Source organism: Emys orbicularis, chromosome 10 (genome assembly GCF_028017835.1).
Source record: "Emys orbicularis isolate rEmyOrb1 chromosome 10, rEmyOrb1.hap1, whole genome shotgun sequence".
Lineage (NCBI taxonomy): Eukaryota > Metazoa > Chordata > Testudines > Emydidae > Emys > Emys orbicularis.
This window is the reverse complement of record NC_088692.1, coordinates 60,601,286-60,623,709: the sequence shown is the minus strand read 5'-3', so window position 1 is coordinate 60,623,709 and position 22,424 is coordinate 60,601,286. Positions and strand designations below refer to the sequence as shown.

Genomic DNA, 22,424 nt, shown 5'->3' with positions numbered 1-22,424 from the left:
AGACAGGCAGAGATTTTAGTTTAGATGGAAGAATGCAGGTCTGGAGTAGAGATCTGAGAGTTGAGACTGTGGTTGAATTTGTATTTTGCGGGTTAGATTACCCAGAGATATGTAGAGAGGGCAGAGAAAGTGCCCAATGACATCTCTGTGGAATCCGCACAGAAAGTTGAAGGAAGGATGGACCTGCTGAAGGAGTCATTGGAGATTTAGGAGGAGAGAAGAGGACAGAGGGGAGACAACCCAGGGAGGAAAAGATTACAAGGAGGAGGAGCATGGTCAACTGTGTCTAAGGCGGCAGACTGGTCAAAGAGGATGAGGTTGGAGTACTGGTTCTGAGCTTTGGCTAGGACAAGGTCATAGAGACTTTAGCAAGAGCATTTTTATTGGCGTGAAAGGAGCAGGAGTTATATTGGAGAGGATCTAGGATGGAATTGGAGAGAAATTCGAGATGGCTACTGTAAACAGTGCTTTTAATGAACTTAGAAATGCAATCTTGAGAGGACAGTAGTTAGAGAGACAAATGGGTTCAAGGGTGATGGGTTTTTGTTTTTGTTTTGTTAAAATGAGAGAAATGAAAACATGCTTCTATTGTGAGGAGGCAGGAAAGCCAGAAGGAGGAGAGAGGTGAGGTGTAAGGAGGAGATGAGTGGGTGTGAAGGAAATGAGGGGATGGGATGTAAGGAGTTATTGGGACAAGTGGATGGGTTGGAGGAGGAGATCAGGCAAAATTCTGCATCTGTTACAGGGGAGAAGGAAGAGAGAATAGGGGGAGGAGAAAGGAAGGCAATCCGTGGAGAGGGGGAAGATCACATCACATTTTGTCAGTTTTCTCTTTTAAGAAATGAGTGAGCAGATAGAGAAATGATGACAGGAGAGTGGAAAAGCTTGAACAGTGAGTCAAAGGCAGCTGAAATGGCAGGTCTGGGATTCAGTTAAGGTAGAGACGTAGAATTGTTTAGCTGGAAGATTACAGTAAGTGACTAAACCCTTTTGGCTTCTCCCATTTTTGGGCAGTGGTTACCCTAGTGGAAATCCTAATCCTTAATGTCCAAATCTTACATGATTGGGAAAAAACAGTGTAATGTGTTTTCTCTTTTAAAGAGTCCTGGATTTATCTTTCAATGGACGTTATCAAAGTACAATGGGAAATTTGAAAAAAACAAAACAAAAAACAGTGCAGTAGTTAGACCAGCCTTAAAAAAATCTACTCGCCCAAGAGGAGTAATCTTAGTCAGTACAAGAGAGTTATTTTCATTACTGACACTTGCGGATGGGAGAAGGATTTTGTTCCTGAGCTGGTAGATTTTCATGATAATAATTTTGCAACGATGAGTTAAACTGTACTGGTTCCATCCTTTAAAGAATTAATAGCATGGCAAGTTGGGTTTTTTGTTTTTATTTCTTAATAGAGCCAAAGCCAGTGTATGCTCAAGCTGGACAGCCAGATGTGGATTTACCAGTCAGTCCATCAGATGGTCCTTTACCCAATTCAACTCATGAAGATGGAGTGCTTCGGTAATGTAATTCAAAATTATTTATTTGAACCTGATCCAACAGTCCTCGAGCAGACCGAGCTTTCATTAAGTCAATGAACATTATGTCTGCATGGGGACATCTAGGGCTTTGTCTTAACATACATTTCTAATCTGTTTATGAGTATTGGGGTGGGGGAGTTGAGGCTCATCTGTGAGCTTTGGGTGCTTTGTTAACAGTTATTACATATTTTGTAATTTTGAAACTTACTAATCACTTTATAGATATTATTTAATAACGTGTGTTTTGTTTCTCTCTCCCAAACACTGCTTTTCTTCTCTTTTAAGCAAAAAACAGTCCTGCATTCAGGAGAACCCTATAATAATGTTATCACGTTGTGTTCTATGTTCTCTCCTCCCACCACCACCCCCAAAAAAGGGGGAGGGGGAAGAGTGAGAAATAACAATTCAGTTGTAAACTTCCAAAGAAAGGTTGACTGTTAAACAAACAAAAACCCTTAAATTTTGAAGTATTCTATTTAAAATATGATTTATATATTAAAGCAAATTACAAAATCTCTTAAGCAAGTGAATATTACCATTATTTTCAAAAGCTCAGCTGATGAGAAGAATATTATGCTATTATAGTTAGTGTGTTGCTGAAAGAAACAGCTTGGGTACGATGATATCAAATTGCAATAATGAACAAATTCTCTGCTGGTGTAACTCCCCAGCTGCTAATCTGTGACCGCATATTCATCTACTGTATGTCTGTTAATTGGAATGTGTTATAAACCTACAGGCCAAGCATGAAGCTGGTAAAATTCAAAAAAGGAGACAGCGTGGGCTTGCGGTTGGCTGGTGGCAATGATGTAGGCATATTTGTAGCTGGTGTTCTGGAGGACAGCCCTGCAGCGAAAGAAGGATTAGAAGAAGGAGATCAAATTCTCAGGGTAGGTCAAAATCTTTCATACAAAGAATCTGTTGTTCAATAATGCAACAGAATGTTGGTCCATGTTGCCTTTTTAGTGTAGACTGTTTATCTGGGCCTACATTGATTAGGGGTAGACGATGGTGGTAAAAATTCTTCCAGCTTACACTGTTGCTACTAGATCACTGGTAAATTATGGCTCCCAAGTTTCCTAGTTTCAGATTGGACAAATAATTGTTTAACTAACTGGCTTTTAAACTGTTAACTAAAAAGCGTGTATAAATATCTCTATCATATATACAAATAATAATCAGCACGTAGCACTTAGCATCTTTCATTCATAGATTTCTAGTCACTTTGCAAAACTAGGTAGGTAGCATTGTCCACAGGAATCTACTGCCCAATCGTCCCCACCCCTATTTCAGAGCGTTTTTCAACAGAAGAATGTGCTTTATTTACCCTGCAGTTAGCTCAGTTAGTGAATAGATTAAAACTTGGGTATCACATACAGTATTAAAAGTATACCATTAGAGACCTGGACCAACCCCTTATGTATAATTTGCGGAATATATGGTAAATTGTGTAAACTTGTTTTTTCCCCCACATGGATTAGTAAAACTCTCTTAATGCCACTAGGGCATGTTGTTTCTAGAAAAGTAATTTCTTTGTATTCTTTCATAGTGATGAGACAGTTTAAAATGTGGAATTTTTAGTTCTTATTTAATTTTACAATTTTACTTTTGTACTTCAGTCTATTTTCAAAAGCAAAATGTTTGGACCTCTTTACCTGCTGTTTATGGACTTTGGTGGGGAAAAAGGATAGACCTACACTTAGAGTTTTGAAATTGAACTGATTAAACTTTAAAGAAACATGTTTTAACAGCATGCATGTGCTAATCATTGACTACCTAATGTTGATAATCAGAACTCAAATGTTCAAATATATGTTAAGATTAGATAGCAAGGAGTAAGGGCAATTGTAAACGAAAATCATGTGGAAAGAGTTTGGACAACTGATCTAAGGGTTTGTCTACATGGGGCTTACACCGGATTAAGTTGAGTTAATCCAGTGTGTAATGTCCGCTGACCTCATTGCAGACTCCTCATAAAACCCCTGAAAATAAAGAGAGATGGAGATTGTACTTTAGATAAGAGAGTGATAAAGAAATGGATCTTGCTGTGGCCAAGGACAGTGTTACCACAGCAAAAGACACTGTTGAGAAAGACTGGGATGCAGAGGAAACTCCTGGAGGCAATACAGAGCTAGAATGCTTTGATGCAGCACTTGCTGCTGCTGCTTCTGCTGCCAGGACAGCAGGCAAGGCAGTGCTCCAAACCAGGACCTAGCCTTGTTCTGTACTTCCTGGATAGCACAAGATACTGAGCTCAGCCCTTTTGAGCCATCTAATGCTCTGTATAGCTTCAAGTCTCACCACTCAACATGACGGATGTCAACTATCCTTTGTGGCACCATGGAGAAATACCCCTTTCTATTTATAAATTCTAAGCCCTCGTCAGGGGAGGTGTGGGTGAAGTTGCAATAATAACCACAGAGGTCTCCTCAGTTGCCTCAATACAGTTTGGGAACCCATGCATACAAAGCCATCAATCTCCTGAGCATTAATAAGCTTTAAACCCAGTGAAACAGTATTTTATCCATGGCATTACACATCTGCAAGACAGTGGCTCCAACAGTCGATCTCCCTGCTCTGGATTGGTTGGTTATGGACTGCTCGCATTTGGGGTTCTCTACCTTCTAGATGGCAGTGGTGACCCACTTCTTGACCGGTATGGGGCACCGCATGTTGGCATGCTGCTCCTGCACTTCCAGAACTACTTCAACACGTATCTCAAAAAAGATTGTCTTAGCCATTCTGAAATTCTCTTGCCACTGCAGAACAAACCTTTCCCACCAGTTGATGCTCATTTTCTGAGCCCAGAGACAGTGCTGTACGGTGCGAAGTTGCTCCAGGAACAGTTCCTGTAGTAGCAATTGCTGGATGTCACCCTCTTCTTCCTCATCCTGCTTCTTCCCTTGATGCTTAAGTTCCTGCTGCTGCCACATCATCTGCTTCTTGGTGCAGAAGGCAAAGTCCAAAACCAAAGTCACCTGGCTACTAGAGCTGAAATACAGCACAAGCAGCCTCCCTGTGTTTACAGTTGCCAGCATAGAGGTGAAGAGCATTGTTGGGACCATGCTGGCTGACAGCAATTCAAAAATGGCACTAGCCTACCCAGAAAGGAGCCTGGTGTGGAGATGATGGAGATATGAGTTTTTTTTTTTTTTTTTAATTGGAATCTGCCTGGCTTCCCTTATGCATCCTGCAATGCACAGCCAGAAGAATTTCAGAATGAAGACTGCTCAGTAGCAAAGCAAAGGACCATGGGATACCCTCTGAGAATGCCACACCGCTAGTACATGGCAAGCCACAGTCATGTGTATGCAATGCAAATTGAAAGAGGAGACAGCCATCCTATATGCCTGCCATTAGTGCGACATACATATTGCATGTTAAGAAACACCTGTCAAATCAATCCAGTTTAACTCCCCATGTAGACACATCCTAAGACGCTCCTCTATCTGTAATAATCTAAACATATGGCCCTTTAAAATCTCTGGTACTTCTAGATCATCCATGATGGGTGACCTAGAAGTATTCAATAAAAAAGTCTGTTCAGTTTGTACTCTGCAGGTACTGCATATTTTTTTGTTAAATAGCAATATTTTTCACTTATTCTGAGAAATATATGCAAAACGCTTCTTGAAGTTCATGCAGTTAAGTTATATCATATTTAACTGGATAAACAACTCTAACATTAATACGTTGTGAAAAACTGCAATATTTATGTGAAATGTACGTTTCACAATGTATTTTTCACAGTGCATGTATGTTTCACTACATCGTGTAGTAATTCAAAACCGTTGCATTCATGCCAGGTAAATAATGTAGACTTCACAAATATCATCAGAGAGGAAGCAGTGCTTTTTCTGCTTGATCTCCCTAAAGGAGAAGAGGTGACAATTTTGGCACAGAAGAAAAAGGATGGTAAGTAGTTGCCTCAAATATAAGGTCAGAAACTGCTTGGTAGGATTTCTGAGACGGGTAGAGACAGTATAGCTAATCTTTGATTGTTTGCCCTGGGGAGTGGCAACTCAAGAAGGTTGGTAATGTGAAGCCTTTCATTTTTAGGTCACTATTTCAAATGCAGTAGAGATTGTACAGTAGTGATAGATTCATTGTCTGACAACAGTCCAGTAGCTTGTTTTGAAATTAGTCTGTGGTCTCAATCCTTTCCCAAGTGAATGGGGTTGTACTGCTATAACTATTTTGATTATTTTTTTTTTAAACCACACAACCCTAACTGAAAGAGTTATATCAGTACAAAAGTGTGTAGACTAGGTCTAAATAATGGCTGAAAAACAGTGTCTGGACAATATGAGGAAACTTGCACTATCAATGCTTTATGGTTCATTCATTCTGTAATAGGTGATATCTGATTCCAGTGCTGTCAGTATGGCCTGATATGCAAAATTCACCAAATCAGTTCTGAACTCATTATAGGAAAAAAGACAAATCGTATAAGTACTGTGAATTCAAGGAGGATACCAACTGTTTCTGAATGCATCACATTAACATGATATGGATTGTATGTGAATTTCATATACATTTCACATGCTGATATGTGGGGATTTAGTCTTACGGGTTTCCAAAATACCTCACAATTAAAATGGAGAACTAAGGATAGGCAAGATTTGTGCTCAGAATCTTTTTATAGAACTGCTGTGATCATTAGGAATCCTTTAATGTACTTCAACTTCAAGTAACTTTTATTGCAGTTTATCGTCGCATTGTTGAGTCCGATGTAGGAGATTCTTTCTATATCAGAACTCATTTTGAATATGAAAAGGAATCTCCCTATGGGCTAAGTTTCAACAAAGGTGAAGTGTTCCGGGTCGTGGATACTTTGTACAACGGCAAGCTTGGGTCCTGGCTGGCTATTCGAATTGGCAAGAATCACAAAGAAGTGGAAAGAGGCATCATACCCAATAAAAACAGGTAGCATCTTGAAACTGTTTACTACAATGCTCGTGAAATCTGTGGCCCAAGTTTGTGCAAGTTCTGTGTCTGTTTAATGCTGTTTTAGTAAAATCTCCTTGTCACTCAGACATTTTATACCTTTCTTAACATTTTGGAAGAAAAACAGTTGTAGAACCCCAAATAATTTGCAATTAGACTTATCCAGTTTGAGTACCCAAATTTACATTTGGGTTTGGTTTAGAATAGAGGTTCACAAACTGTGGCCCTTGGACAGTCCATTGGCTAGTTGCATGGAGTTGTCTCTCCCTGTTTCCAAGCAAGAGAAACACAAGGGTGGGGGAGTAAATCTTAGTGCAGACAAGGCCTTAAAGGAGTGATGTCAGATTGCATTAGCTAACTGAATTCAATTAACACCTTCTAAAACTCTAGTCAAGACAAAGCAATTGTATTTCAGCATGTGCTAATCTGGTGAAATGAAAGCCTAGTGGGGAGTCTGTCATCTTTTTTCCTAGTCTAGATAGGGCCTAAAATTGACGGAAGAGCAAAAGTGTAGACATGTATCTCGCTAAAAAATTATAAATACTTTCTGAAAAGTACATACACCTCTACCTCGATATAACGCTGTCCTCGGGAGCCAAAAAATCTTACCACGTTATAGGTGAAACTGCGTTATATCGAACTTGCTTTGATCCGCCGGAGTGCGCAGCCCCACCCCCCCAGAGCACTGCTTTACTGTGTTATATTAGAATTCGTGTTATATAGGGTTGCGTTGTATAGGGGTAGAGGTGGGGTACTTTGTAAGTAATTGCTGTAGTTGCCTCAGCTGTGTTAATTGATCACCAGTGGCAGGAGAAGGGGGTCCAAAAGGCAATTACTTTAAGATGTACTGAAAAACACGGGAACCCCTCATTTGGTGATCAGTGGTCCTTTAGCCTGTTGTGTCATTATAATGTGTTCACAGGTTTAAACTTTGTTAATCAAATGTCATTTCAAAAGCTGATTTGTTTGTTGATGGAGCTGGGGTTTTCTGTCATTTTTTTGACCCCTGGAATCTCTGCCCCACTTAGAGCTGAACAGCTAGCTAGTGTACAGTACACACTTCCAAAGACAGCGGGGGGAGATCGTGCAGATTTCTGGAGGTTCCGAGGTCTACGCAGCTCAAAGAGAAATCTCCGAAAAAGCAGAGAAGATCTTTCTGCCCAACCTGTTCAGACCAAGTTTCCTGCATATGAAAGAGTTGTTCTTCGAGAAGGTAGCTTCCTTTTAAAGAGATTAAAATATTTGCTGTTTCAGTTCAACATTTTAATCTTCATGATGGAAAAATAGCATCCTAAAATACATTTAAATCAATTTACTTTGATTTTTCTTATTCCAGCTGGCTTTCTCAGGCCTGTAACCATCTTCGGACCAATTGCTGATGTTGCACGAGAGAAACTGGCAAGAGAAGAACCAGATATTTATCAAGTTGCAAGTAAGTGTGTCTCTTTGCTTATCAGATTAATATAAAATTATAATTGTATAGTCACCTCTTTTGCTAGCCTTTGCTGCATTATTCCTATTAATGTTTTAAAGTTTAACTTTTATATTGTCAGCAATTTATGGAAACACTCTGAAAGGCTTACATTCAGTTGCAGTTAACTTAACTAGTGATTGATACAGATATTTTAAAGGTAAAGTAATACAGATTTGCTATAGGACTCTTCAGGAAACATTACGTGCATTGAGTGAATGCAAACTCAATTTATTATTATTAATGCTATCATAGGACCCAATCCCGTAACATGCTGAGCTTCCTCAGTGCTCCCTCCCCCGTCCCCTCTTTAATTCAGCATGTTGCAAAAAACATTCAGAATTAAGCTCCTAGTAAATACCTAACAAATTCTTAGGATTTTTTAACTAAACTGGGGAACTAATAGTTTAATTCCTGGATTATTTTTTAAGTAAAAAATGTATCTTCAGCACTATAACTTGTATAAAGTCTGAACCAGTATTTTGAGCTAGAAAAGGAGATGGCTCATTTTATATTAATGGGGGCATAGAGAGGGTTGTGTAATTGACCAGTAGGTGGCTAAGAAATCATGACTTTAACTGTGTTCTCTTGAACAGAAAGTGAACCAAGAGATGCTGGTACTGACCAACGTAGTTCTGGCATTATTCGTCTTCATACAATAAAACAGATAATTGACAGAGTAAGTGGTAAAAATATGCTTTGTTTCATTAAATGTGTAGTTGATTCTGAAAACAAACGAGAGAACAGGAGTGTTGAATTAATTGAATGACTAATCATATGAATAAACCTAATAATCATAACAATAAATGCTGGGGTTTTTACATACAATAGCATAAACAACAAAGTATAAATCAAATTTCAAAAACAAAAAATTTACATAATTTATCTCCAGGCACTGTAGTAACTTATGTACTCTTTTTATATAAATTACACAGTGACAGTAATGCTGCATGAAACAATTTTCTCTGTGTAGACGCTTTTAAAAGTTGATCGAGCACTTCTCTGAGCACCCATTGCAGACTAGCCAATAACCTAATGGTTAGGCACTCACCTGGGAGAAAAGAGGCCTGGATTCAAGTACCTGCTCCAGAGCAGGTATTTTAACCTAGAATACCCCCTGGGCTATTGGGCATAAAGGGGAATCACAACCAACTTCCTCTGTGATTGGTGCATAAATCCCCTGTGACTCTAGCCCCCAAAACACTGATGTTTTGATAATGTCAAAAAGTTTTGTTTAGACATTTCTGAATGATTTATTTTCATTTTGACAAACAATTTGCTGAAATGAACACAAATTTGCTAAAATGTTTTGTTTCATCTTCAGTGAAAAAAAGTTTTACCTAAAAGATTCGGCCCAGCTCCAGTCAAGAGGTGTCTTTCAGTCTCTCCTGTTGAAGCTGTTCCACTTGGTATAAAACACTTGAATATTTATTTGTCCAGAGAGAGAGTATGAGAGTGACTGTGTACCTCAGTGGTTAAGGTACTCACGGGGGACACTCAAGTTCCAGTCCCTGTTCCAATTACTATTATCTCTTAGTGGCATGGCAGTTCAAAGATGTATCAATAACAAATTTTAAAGCCGTAAATTACTTACCTGAGTAAGGGATGTTCTTCAAGGTGCGCCCCATGCACCTTTGATAGGAGATTTCATTAACAGTGTCCATTTGGCCTACACATGCGCTGCTGATGTCCTCGTGCCCTACACCAAGACTATATCAAGCTGCACAGGCAAACAGCCCTCAGTTCCTTCTCAACCGCCTTGGCCTAAGACACAGCTTAGCACGTCCTCATGGTACGTGCCTTGGCTACTTGCTGACTTTGGTCTAACTTAGTTCATTTTAGTTTTAGTTAGTAAGTTAGTTTGTAGTTAGTTAAACTGGTTATTTAGAAGTTTGTTTTATTTCCTCCTGGGAGGTCCTCCCTGCAATGAACATGCCCAGTTCACTGGGGTTTAAATGTTGCCACACGTTTAGAGGCCATCATGGTGGGCGACAGACACTCTTTAAATGTGTTTGCTGCCTAGGAGAGTCTCATGTCCTATAGAAGTGTAACTTCTGTTTAGCCCTCAGATCCAGGGCTTGAAAGAACTGGGAAATCAAGCTGCAACTGTTAATGATGGAGTACTCCTTTTATCTTGATTTGGTGCCTGGTCAGGAGAACCCCCCCTGCACATCAGTCTACGGGGGTATCTAGCATCTCATCAACCTCAGTGCAACACTCTCCTGGAAAAGGGAAAGCCTCAGAGACCACCTCTAAAAATCTCAAGAAGAGGAGCTCTAGCTCTCCTGTTAAGGAGTCTACCTGAAAACCATCTGAGCTGGTCAACGGTCCGGGACTTCGACCTTTTGGCTCAGTACTACAAAGGAAAAGGGCTCCTCTGATACTAGTGAGGCAGGAAAATCCCATATCTCTAAGAGTAAGCCTGGCTCCAAGAAAGCCCCAGTACCTTCTGGTGGAGATGGCCAGAGGAAACACAGAAGATCAGGGTCAGACTTCACCCATCTCCCAGTTCCCATCTCAGGTTCTTCGGTGCTATGTAAAACTAAGCCTCCATCTACATCAGCACCTTCTGTAAAGCACTTGAAACTCTTGGTACTGTCCTGCAGTTTCAAGCATGTCACTCAGTACCGCAACTCTTCTCTGTACTTCAGGACTTTAGGTAACCAAAGGATCCATCCCCTATTTCTTTCCATCCAACTACTGTCAAAATGGATTTCAGGATGTATTATTGTATGTTGCAGTGCTTCCAGCATTCTACCTCCTTCTGATGTGTCAACTCATTCTACAAGGTCACAGGCTACATCTATGGCTTTACTTAAAAATGTCCCAGTATCTGAGATTTGCATGGTCCCAGATTGGCATTAGGCTCTAGTTAATGCCTCTAGATCTGATGTGGCTGTTGGCAATGCAGTTCTTTCCTCAGTTCTAGACTCAATTCCAAAGTTCCCTCCTCCTTCTGGGGATACTGCTTGGGAGTCATCAGAAGTGGAGCATCTATAGGGACACTACTCAAAGAAAAAGAGGTTACTCACCTTGTGCAGCAACTACGGTTTTTAGAGATGTGTCCCCCCTATGGGTGCTCCACCACCTGCCCTCCTTTCCCCCCTGCTTCAGAGTTCCTTCTGAGACTTAGCAGTGGAGAAGGAACTGAGGACGGTTTGTCTCGGTGCAGGGCTTGAGAATATCAGCAGTGCATGCGTGGGCCAAACAGACATTGCTAATGAAAATCTCTTATCAAAGTCACAGGGGGTGCATGTTCACGTGAAGTGAAGTGCCCATTGGCGGGGAGGGGGAATGCACCTTGAAGGACTACAGTTATTACACAGGGTGAATAACCTTTTTTTCGTTGAGATGTGTAGTCCACATACATGAGATGTGTATATGAACTATATATCTCGAAGAACATCTGTTACTGCACAGATAAGTAATCTCCTTTTCTTCTTAGTGATTGTCCATATCATACTCTACTGCTGGTAACTCCCAAACAGTAGACCTTCCCAGAGGCAGGTACAAGGAGTTCACTCCCACAGGGACTGCAGCACAGTCCTGCCAAACAGAGCATCATCCCTGGTTACTTGCAGTCGTGCATAATGTTTCATGAATCTGTGCACAGAAAACCAAGTTGCCAGCCTGCAGATGTCTCTGAGGGATATGCCTGCCAAAGAGGCCACTGAAGTAGCCTGTGCCCTGGTAGAGTGTGCTAGTACTCTGCGAAGGAGAGGAGCCCCTGCCAGTCTAAACGTGAACTGGGCTATCCAACTGGAATATTCTGAGTGAACACTGCTTGTCCCCTAGCCTCCCCCCCGCCCCCCCTAAACCACCAAGAGATGGAGGGTTTTTCTGAAGGGCCTAGTACAAGTAGAACAGGAAGGCCTTTCTTGCATCCAATTATGCAGCCTCTGCTTGCCTTCCCTGCATGTGGCTTCGGGAAGAACTATGACAGGTTGACGACTTCATTAATGTGCAACTCTGGAAGACCTCTGCATTCCTCTTCTTCCCCCCTCTCCTTCCCCTGGGTACCTGTATCCCTGGTTCCCTGGCTGAGAAACACTGCTCTAGGGAAGCTGGGTCCTTGGCAAACTGGGAGTGCTTATGGGGCCCACACACCCTATAAACTAACATTGTACAGTATGGGAGGTCATGGGGGCTGGTATGAATGGTCACTGTACCAGTATGGATTGGAGCCTTGGGTCAGGCCCCATTTAAGACTATGCTCCCCATTACCAGCATGGCTCATGCTAAGTGAGACCTATGGCACATCTGGGTCATCCTGACTGGTGCTTTCTGCAGTGCTCAGCGAGTTTTTCCTCAGCTTTGATGTACCTTTGATATCTGACAGCCATGTCATTTTGTGAGGCTTAGAGTCAGAGCTTAGGGAAGACATTCTGCACCTCTTCTGCTCAGTGTCTGGCTGGACCTGACTCTTCCTCGGTATCAAGGCCACTTTGGGGAGAGCATCTCAGTTTGTTTTGATGGTGTCTCTGGTGCAAACCTTGAGGATCTCTGGTCCCCGAAAGGTTTGGAGGTTGGGGGCCCAGGAACAGAGTCTGGGTGTACGGACTGCTCCCAACAAGAAGGCCCTCAACCACTAGTCCCTTAAATGCTGTGTCTGTTTCAAAAAGGACCTGCAGATCTCTCACCAGTCCAGAACGTGCCGCTTGCATGGCTGTTGAGATGTATGGTGGTCTTGCAGGAGGGGCAGTGCTTTAAACTCAGGGACTTGTGCTTCACCACGTGGAATCACAGACAGTACTGGTCCACTCTGCCCTTTATACTTTGGTCACACACATGAGGAAGCAAAGGGTGCATGTGCCACCTCTCCAGGTACTGCTAACTAAAAAGTTCTCCAATGCATGTGGACTAGATATGTGATAACCACTTGTGGAATATAATGCAGACTATCACTTGAAAAACTTGAGTTCCCCTCCCTGTCATTAAACTCTTCAATCTGGACGTTCTTGTAGGCTCTGTTTCAAGAAGTCTCTACTGTTCCATTACTGCTGTTCTAAGCTGCCTACTCTCTTCTACTTTCTTCACATGAAGAAGGGTCTGACTGTGGGACTTGCAGCTGGGCTGTGGTGCTCATATGCATTTTTTAAAGCAAGTGACAGATTACTTTATTAAAGAAACTGATGCCAAACTCCCTCATTTAGGTTCCTGGAGATGTCTAATACTAGCTCACCCCATCTGACTGACTCCCATCCCTTCCCTCTTCTTTCATCTTATTTTAAAAACAAAATTGTTTATTGCCCCCTCCGGTGAAAAAATGTTAGCCACTGAAGGGACATCACAAGCTGGAAACACTACATGCTAATGCACTAATTGCATGTTCCTGAGATTGGCTCTGTGGCAGGGGAAAACCAGTCAAGTCCCATGTGCAGGGCGGGATTTCTTGGAAGGAGAGTTGAAGAGACATGAAAACTAGCTCTGCCTAGGAATCTGGACCTGGCCTTTCTTCCTAGTAACCACAGACTTTGTTTCTGGTACAGTGCCCTTTACCTAGGAAAATTGCCTGATTGATTTATAGGGGTTAAATATATTATATGTTATTACAATTCATGTTTAGGCATACCAATTTTAAGTAGCACTGATATTGATGGGACTGATTGCATGGGCAGCCTAGCTGTACTGGGAATTCCCATATGTTTTCCCATTTTCAAAATGGAAAAGGTTAGTAAGTTAGTTATTTATCAGTACATGAATGCTATGGTGAATTCTGTAGGGTAAATAGAAAACAATGCATTTTTAGTGTCTTCTACAGATTTATCATCTAGAGAGAGCTTGAAAGCTTTACTTGCATATGTACTATCTCTGCAGGACAAACATGCTTTATTAGATGTTACTCCAAATGCTGTGGATCGTCTGAATTATGCACAATGGTATCCCATTGTGGTGTTCCTGAACCCTGATTCCAAGCAGGGTGTAAAAACCATGAGAATGAGACTGTGTCCAGAATCACGGAAAAGTGCCAGAAAATTGTATGAAAGAGCTCACAAGCTACGGAAAAATAATCATCATCTCTTCACAAGTAAGTAAACAGCAGGAAATGTTTATGAACCAAGCCCAACTTAAATTGGGGCAGGGGTAATATATCCAACAGAGGTTTGAACAGCATCTCTTGTATAATGTGAATATGATTTTTAGATTTGCATTGCTGGGTAACGGAGTACCAATATTACCCATTACATCGAAGCCCCTCAAATTTTAATAAAAAGTTGGTTAGTCGTTTTCACAAGTTTCAAAGATCTGTCAGTACAGATCTTCTTGAAGGGGAGGTAGCAGACAAAGATCCCTTCATGACCCATGGTACATTTTGGCCCCTTCCCAATCTCTTTCCCCCCCCCCCCTTTCCTGGGTATTCTATCCTGCTCTCACTGTGACTAATTCCCACTGTATCCATGACTGGCCTTCCTTCTTGCTCTCTGGTCCTGTTTCACTTTCAGACTTATCTGTTGCCCCATAGTAGCAAAGAGTGGTATTAACAGTGGGAGAGCTGTGATGGCTTAACACGTGGTTCTGCTTTGAAAGCAACTGTAAAAATGACATCCTAGGGTGCTGCAGTTTTCTATATTTGATTCCTGAATCATATATGATCAGTTTCACTAATTTAAAAAAAAGTTGATTTTTTGCTTACAGGGCTGGCAATTAATAAACCTCAATCAAGCTAGACTCTTTCTTCCTTGTATGTTATCACCAGTAATACTTTTGCAGACCAGATTACATCTGCTGTATTTGTGTAGTCTCAGATAGGTAGAATTTAGTAAAGATCTGTCCTGCTGAAGCACAGGTAGGAATCTAAGCCACCTCACTTTCTCTTAGCTGTGGTGGCTTGGCAAGGCCAACAGGAGTAAAAATCAGCAGAAACTTATGAAATCTAAAGGAAGCAGATAGGACTCTGAATTAAACACAAGAGGAAAGTATTTTAAGGAAAAAGATGCCACATTAATAGTTTATTCTAGAGTAAAATTGTGCTTGAACTCAGCTCTCATTGTTAACTGTGATAAAATGCCCAAAACTACTTTATATAAAAGGGAGACATAAATAAATGTGTGTATACAAAGTGCCCCAAGAGTTATTTAAACTCACAATTCACATTGCATTTGATGGTAGTGGTCCAGAACTTTCTCCAACTGAAAAAGAAATGTTATAGAAGAAGTCCTATTAATCCCATTTTATTTTTAGCTACTATCAACTTGAATTCAATGAATGATGGCTGGTATGGAGCACTAAAGGAAGCAATTCAGCAGCAACAGAACCAGTTGGTGTGGGTTTCAGAAGGAAAGGTAAGAAATGTCACTTTCCCTTTGTTTGAGTAGGAATGATAAAACCATTACTGTTCTTATATAACACAGTAGTGAGCAGTCTTTCCTTTCCCTTTTTCATTATCATATTAAGATTGTTGTAAAGTATCTGTGGGGAGGGGTGGATCTTTGTGACTTAAAAATAATCCTGGTGATATTGCTGCTCTTAGTGGTCACCACTGTATCTGTACATCTCTCTTCCGTTCCTCTCAGATGTGCTTTCAAGACAATTGGTTTTTCTCCTGGAATGAAAAAAAAACTTTTTATAGTTCTGCCTATCATTTCCAGGTCTAAAGGAATCAACTGACTCAGTTGACAACTGTGAACTGCTCTACACTGATTTCTACCAAGATAAAAGTAGTGACATAACCTCGGTAACGAGGACAAAAAACTTAGTTATTTGCCCATGGAAATCGCTTACAAAGAGGTGTGGTGGATTATCTGTCATTTGAAGTCTGTCAGGATTAGTGGCTTTGTAAAAGATATACACTAGCTCAACCAGAAATTATGGACTAAATGCAAGACTTAGTGGGAGAAATTCTATGGCCTTTGTTTATAAAGGAGGTCAGATTAGAGCTTGATGGTCCCTTGTGGCCTTAACACGTACAGCACAGGCAATTGCATTGTAAGCTTCCCCACACTGCCTGTGCTAAAATACCCCAACCCTGTTGCTTAGTAGGAGAAGATAGTTATGTTATCATGTACATTCAATCATTGGTCATTTTTCTATCAAGAAGGGTGCCAACATCAGAAAGGGCCTGAAGAACTAAGTAGAAATGATTGACCCATTTTGGGTAGGCCACTAAACAGCTGTCAAGTGAGAATTACTTTTAATCTCTGTTGATATGCCTAAAATTCAAACTAGTAGTCTGGATGTGGTGGTGGTGGTGATACTCTAAGGCAGGGGTGGGCAAACTTTTAGGCTCAAGGGCCACATCTGGGTGGGGAAATTGCATGCAGGGCCATTAATGTGGGGCAGGGGGTTGGGGTGCAGGGTGCGGCAGGGGGCTCAGGGCAGGGGGTTGGGGTGTAGGAGGGGGCTCAGGACAGGGGATTGGGTTGCGGGAAGGGTGTGGCAGGGGGTTCAGGGTGCGGGCTCTGGCCCGGCGCCACTTACCTGGAGCGGCTTTGGGGTGGCAGCAGGGCTAAGGCAGGCTCCCTGGCCCCGCATCGCACCGAGAAGTGGCCAGCTCCACATTTCTGTGGCCCCTGGGAGAGGGTAGAGGGCTCCGCACACTGCCCTCGCCTGCGGGTACCTCCCCTGAAGTTCCCATTGGCTGCGATTCCCCGTTCCCGGCCAATTGGAGCTGCGAGGGGCAGTGCCTGCAGGCAAGGGCAGCACACGGAGTCCTCTGCCCTCCCCCAAGGGCCGCAGGGACGTGGTGCCTGCAGCTTCCGGGAGCGGCACGGGCAATCCCACGGGCCAGATCCAAAGCCCTGAGACGCCAAATCATGCCCGCGGGCTGTAGTTTGCCCACCCCTGCTCTAAGGGTATGTCTGCATTGCAGTTAGACACCTGTGACTGGCCTATGCCAGCTGACTCAGACACGTGTCTAATTGCAGTGTAGACATACCCTCAGAGACTGGTTCCTAACCTGTGGGGAAGGCTATCTTTAAGCAGGCATATGAGATGTAGGTGGGGGCAACGGGAGCACAGGAATTCCAGCTGCATGCAATGGCTAATGCCACTTATCCCACAGCACCATTGCTGGAGGGGGTGGGGGAAGGAAGAGAAGCTCTGATTCCCTCTATATGCTGCCCCTTTCCCTGCCCCATTCTGGTTGATCCCATGGGACTGGGAAGTGACTGTGTGCAGCAGCTGGAGAGCCAGCAGGTATTGAAATAGAGGAGCAATGGAGATAGGAAAACTGCAGACTCCTACCCTCAGAGCATTTTATATGATATCCTCCAACAATAAGGGCTTGATTTTAGAGGTGTTCAGAGTTGTTGAGCACCTACAGCTCCTGTTGAATTGTTCAGCACATCTGAAAATCAGACCCGTAATCACTTTAAAGAACCAGGCTTTTTAACTGCCCATCACAAATTGGAAGCAGATGCATACAGTGTGTTGGATTTTTAGTTCTCCACAAGAAAGTATCCTCCCCAGTTTCCCATAAAAGGTGAAGGGGCATCCTTTGAAAATTATTAAAGATCTTAATTTAATTTTGTTTGACACAGGCAGATGGTGCTACAAGTGATGACCTTGACTTACACGATGATCGCCTTTCCTACCTATCAGCTCCAGGTAGTGAATATTCCATGTACAGCACAGATAGTAGACACACTTCAGACTATGATGACACAGATACAGAAGGGGGTGCCTACACTGATCAAGAGCTTGATGAAACGCTCAATGATGAAGTTGGGACTCCTCCGGAATCTGCTATTACACGGTCCTCTGAACCTGTAAGAGAGGATTCCTCTGGAATGCATCATGAAAGTCAAACATATCCTCCTTATGCATCGCAAGCTCAGACCCAGCCAAATCATAGAATCGATTCTCCAGGATTTAAAACAGCTGCCTCTCAATCGGTAAGCAGCAACTTTACTCTTTGTTAGGAGGTATTCTCCTTAAAGTGTAAGCTCTTTGGAGCAGGGACTTTTGTGTACAGTCCTTGGCAATATTGTGAGTGTGCCACGGAAGCTGCCAATAATAATGCCAGAATGGATTAGAGAATTTGAGGAGGTTTTTCTTATAAGGGGCTGTGATTTATTTTGATGTGAAAATACCTGACGTTCCAGTCTACTTTATATATTTAGATATCTGCTTCATTTTGTAAAAAGTGATATAATGAATTTCTAAAACTGCTGAAAAGTGCTAGTGCCTGATACTTTCTATCAGTGCTCTTTAAACAACTATACATGTAGTAGATGTGTTTGATCGAAACATTAGTATTATTTTTAATATAGACTGGAAAGTCATAGCATTATACAAGAGCACTATATTTAAAATATTTTGAACACTTCACAGAAAGCAGAAGCCTCACCTGCAGGCCCTTACCTTTCCCCGTCGCCTGAAACAAACCCTGCAACCTCATCACCTTCTGCTGTTAATCCTAATGTAAACTTAACTAATGTCAGACTGGAGGAGCCCACCTCAGCTCCTTACAACTCTTTTCAACTACAAGCTGGCCCCTTAAGAACACCAAGCACTGAGGGAGTTCACATAATGCTAAGAGATCAAGAGCCATCATCCTTATCACCGCATATAGATCCAACAAAGGTACCTGTGCTGCATCATTGCACTAATTTGCTGCTATACATCAAGCTAGCACATGACTGGGTTTTTTGCTCCTTATTGGAGAATTCCTTTTGAGTTTTCTGAGGGTTCATGAACTATACAACAGTGCATCTAAATTTCTAAGAATCATCCTATTTTTTGTTTGCATGGCTTCAAATTGTACATCCTCTTCTGTTTTTTCTAGAACAAGAAATTTTAAATGAAAGTTGCTTTGTCTGATTTGTTTTTTTTTCTTTGCATATTTGATTTAAATTGTCAACATTCTATGCTGTTCATTAATGAGCCTTTGTCAAAAACCTGTGTTGTCCTCAAAATGATGCTAACCTTGTCTCACGCCTTATGGTTTCCAGTATACTAAATGGAAACAGATAATTATAAAATGAGTAGATCAGGATACACTGAATACAAATGTGGAAATTAACTTTAATGTTTGAAAAAATTCATTCTTAAAAAAAAAAGACTGCTTTTCCCTGTAATTTAAATAAACCCCTAAACTAATTTTATCTAATTCTGCTTGCAGTGTAGCACTTTAAATAAACGTAGGCACAATCACTTTCTTCATGTTACACATGAGACTTTCTCTTTCTACAGGTGTACAAAAAGGATCCATACATTAGCGAGGAGGCACCAAGACAGAACTACGTCTTGAAACAACCAGCAGTTAATCATCCAGTACAGAGACAGGAGAAAGAGACAAATCTGATCTATGAATCCCAGGTTCAGTATGCAGAGAAACAACCCAGTAGAGAGTATGAGCCGTCAACATATAGGTATGATTCTACGAACTATGTAGATCAGTTTTCCCGTGGTTATGACCCTCGTCTACATTATGATGACCGTATACCTCCCTATGAGGACCACTGGGCATATTATGATGAAAAACAGCCCCACCAGCCGAGACCACCTTATGATAACCAACCTCCTAGGGACTTTAACCCCAGACAAAATGCAGAAGAGAGCACAGAACGCAGCTACTACCCAGCACAACCTCGCTTTGAAGAACCACCTCCAATGGTTTATGACAGTAGGCCTCGCTATGAACATGCACCTAAAAACTTCAGTCTACCACAACTGCGATATGAAGAACAGCCCGCTGCTGGATATGATATTCACAGTAGATATAAATCAGAAGCTGAGACATACCCTTCAGCAATATCTAAGTCTCCTGAACCTAAGCAGTACTTCGATCCACATATGAGGGGCTATGAACAAGGCCCTCCACAAGGATTTAATGCTAAAGCAGGACAGTATGAACCTTCTCATAGCACTGCAGGTGTTCCTCCTCCTCTTCCCCCCCCCTCATCACAAAGCAAACCAGAAGTACTGCCTTCCAACAGTAAACCACTGCCTACACCACCAACTCTAACGGAGGAAGAAGAAGATCCAGCCATGAAACCACAATCAGTGCTAACTAGAGTTAAGATGTTTGAAAACAAAAGATCAGCATCGGTGGAAAAAATCAAGGATCCTAATGATATGCCAGCTGTCAAGGTAAATAATTTATACGTATAAATAAGCTTTCACTTCCTGTTGTTAAACTGATGGTATACTGAAGTTAAGTAGCAAACAAGGTTGTACCAGAAACAGTAAAGTCTTTCTATATATAAAGAGAGGGAGTTCTTTCTTTGTTGTACTGTCTTCTTAGCTATGTAACTTCTGTATACTGTATGTTAAAAATAGGAAGTGGAAGGTTTTATTGAGGGGAATTTGCTACCCTAAATGCACCCTTTCTTCAGGTTTTGATACTTTGAATCACATGGTTTTCTTTTAAAACAATACCATGGATACTTTCTAAATGTAGGAATATCATGAAGTAAATCTACATGTTTTTGATTTTTTTACAGCCTCCAGAACTAGCACCTAAACCTGCCATTGCCACAGTGAGTGGTTCCAAACCAACCTCTCAAAATCAGTATGAACATGACAAAACAATTTACAGGTAAATGTACCATTTCTCATTAACACACAAGTATGTAATCTAATAGTAAAAGAGTGGATGTTTCAATGGTGAGAGATTTCTGCTTGGGTATTTAAAATTACAGTAGAAGTGTTATATCAGTGTGACATGTACATCTGTAATAGAGGCCACCAAGACACTTTTCTTAAAGGATGCTCTGATGCAAGATTGAGTGAACTTCACTGTGCCCTTTTCTCAGATCCTTTTAAGAAAGAAATAATTATGGCATAAGAAAAGACAGCAGCAAGTTGGAGACCTTTTTAATATTTAGTCTAGATAATTTAGAAATGGGTAAAGTCGAAGGAAAGGTGGTAAGGGATTTTTACTGTTGTGATACAACCTCCGTAGCTAACTAACCTCAATACAGTATATGTTAAAGGCTGAAAGGTTTTGCTCTCAATCCACTGTTTAGTCATATGTAAGCCTCCATATCTTGCCAACTAAATGCAATTCTGTTTATGCAAATGATGAGTATTTGAGAAGCAGTTGTAATATATTTCTACATAGTTGTATGAGAGTTACTTTTAAATTGCATCGTGGTTAGCTAGATTACAAAGAAGCATTTGGGATGTGGAACTCTAATTAAAATACAAACTACTACTAAAAACCACCAAACAAACAAGAAAGCAAAGCATTAATGATCATCATCATCATTGCTGTTTAGGGCTCCAGAACCACAGAGACCTCAAGTGAAGCCATCTGAAGACATAGTACGTTCAAATCACTATGATCCTGAGGAAGATGAAGAGTACTATCGAAAGCAGCTTTCATACTTTGATCGCAGAAGTTTTGAAAATAAGCCCTCTACACAGGTTCCTGCCAGCCCTGAGCCTGCTAAGCCAGTACATCCTCAGAATCAACTGAACTTCACTAACTATTCTAAGTAAGATCTTTCATCTTATCTTGTCTTATTCATTTGTTTTTAAAGTGGGGTAGAATTTAGGAGTAAAACTGAATTTACTATGTATGAATTCTATAACCACCAAGATGGGCATCCAAAGTACCTGATGAAAAAGCATAGCTTTTGTGTAACAAAAAAGACAGTTTTAGTGTCAAGAGAATTTATTTGTATGAAGTTAGTCTGAAAAACTTCATTATACTTTTTGGATGTGATGATGATGCTAGACGGTTTCCATCTACAGAGAAAGACATCTTTTTCCCGTATTGGACCACTTCTTTGATTTGGAACATTTATACAGAAACTGTATGAAAGCTCTGACAAAAATTTAGCTCACGTGTGTGTGTGTGTGTGTGTGTGTGTGTGCGCGCGCGCGTATACACATTTTTACTACTTTCTCTGTTTTTTAATTGAGAACGTCACCACCAGGTAGTCAATAGGCTTTCCCATGCTCTTTCAGTATTTTAGGATCTGTCTGGTTCCTAGTCATTTGTTCTGCCCATTTACCTTATTGCGAGCACTAGTGTCTGGAGTAGTGGACTGAGTCAGGGCACCTGGATTCTATTCCTAACTCTGACACTTCACCTCTCTGACCTTCACTTTCTCCATCTGAAAATTGAAAACGATAATAGCTTTTTCACAGGCTTTGTGTGTGCTGAGGGATTTTAGGGAAATCTCTCAATAGAACGGTCCAGCACTAGATCAACGGTGGAGGAATTCACTAAAATTCAGTGTTAGTTACAACTACAGGGTATAAGATAGTGTAGATACATTATCAGGGAAACAACAAGAATCTGTGGGAAAATAACAGTCTAGGAGTTGAGGCTTGATACATAAAATTCCAAATGATTTACTGAATTTGCTGCCTGATATCTTTTAAAGGTGGTGGGGGAGGAGAACCTAAAATTGCACAAGTCAACCAAGTATATTATACAAAGAAAAAAAGGAAAAACTTACTGAATGGTATGAATCATCTAGTTACTAGCTTGTTAATTGTCTAGGTAAGATCTGCATATAGAGCAATGATCTCCTACTTTTTTTGCTCCTCCCACATGATACTAAAGGAGGAGAGGA

At 41.2% G+C, this 22,424-nt stretch overlaps 1 protein-coding gene across 2 annotated transcripts in view; it reads left to right on the top strand.

Moving 5' to 3' along the window:
* TJP1 (tight junction protein 1) overlaps nucleotides 1-22,424 on the top strand; it is a 325,424-nt gene that overhangs the window by 269,571 nt on the left and 33,429 nt on the right. For both annotated transcript variants that reach the window (XM_065412781.1, XM_065412780.1), the window contains exons 11-24: nucleotides 1,410-1,515; nucleotides 2,275-2,425; nucleotides 5,342-5,450; nucleotides 6,242-6,461; nucleotides 7,511-7,695; nucleotides 7,819-7,914; nucleotides 8,550-8,632; nucleotides 13,771-13,981; nucleotides 15,136-15,236; nucleotides 17,433-17,786; nucleotides 18,226-18,477; nucleotides 19,087-19,986; nucleotides 20,340-20,434; nucleotides 21,117-21,335. In XM_065412781.1, the coding sequence (XP_065268853.1) occupies nucleotides 1,410-1,515; nucleotides 2,275-2,425; nucleotides 5,342-5,450; nucleotides 6,242-6,461; nucleotides 7,511-7,695; nucleotides 7,819-7,914; nucleotides 8,550-8,632; nucleotides 13,771-13,981; nucleotides 15,136-15,236; nucleotides 17,433-17,786; nucleotides 18,226-18,477; nucleotides 19,087-19,986; nucleotides 20,340-20,434; nucleotides 21,117-21,335 (3,082 nt within the window). The remainder of the gene's footprint in view (nucleotides 1-1,409; nucleotides 1,516-2,274; nucleotides 2,426-5,341; nucleotides 5,451-6,241; nucleotides 6,462-7,510; nucleotides 7,696-7,818; nucleotides 7,915-8,549; nucleotides 8,633-13,770; nucleotides 13,982-15,135; nucleotides 15,237-17,432; nucleotides 17,787-18,225; nucleotides 18,478-19,086; nucleotides 19,987-20,339; nucleotides 20,435-21,116; nucleotides 21,336-22,424) is intronic.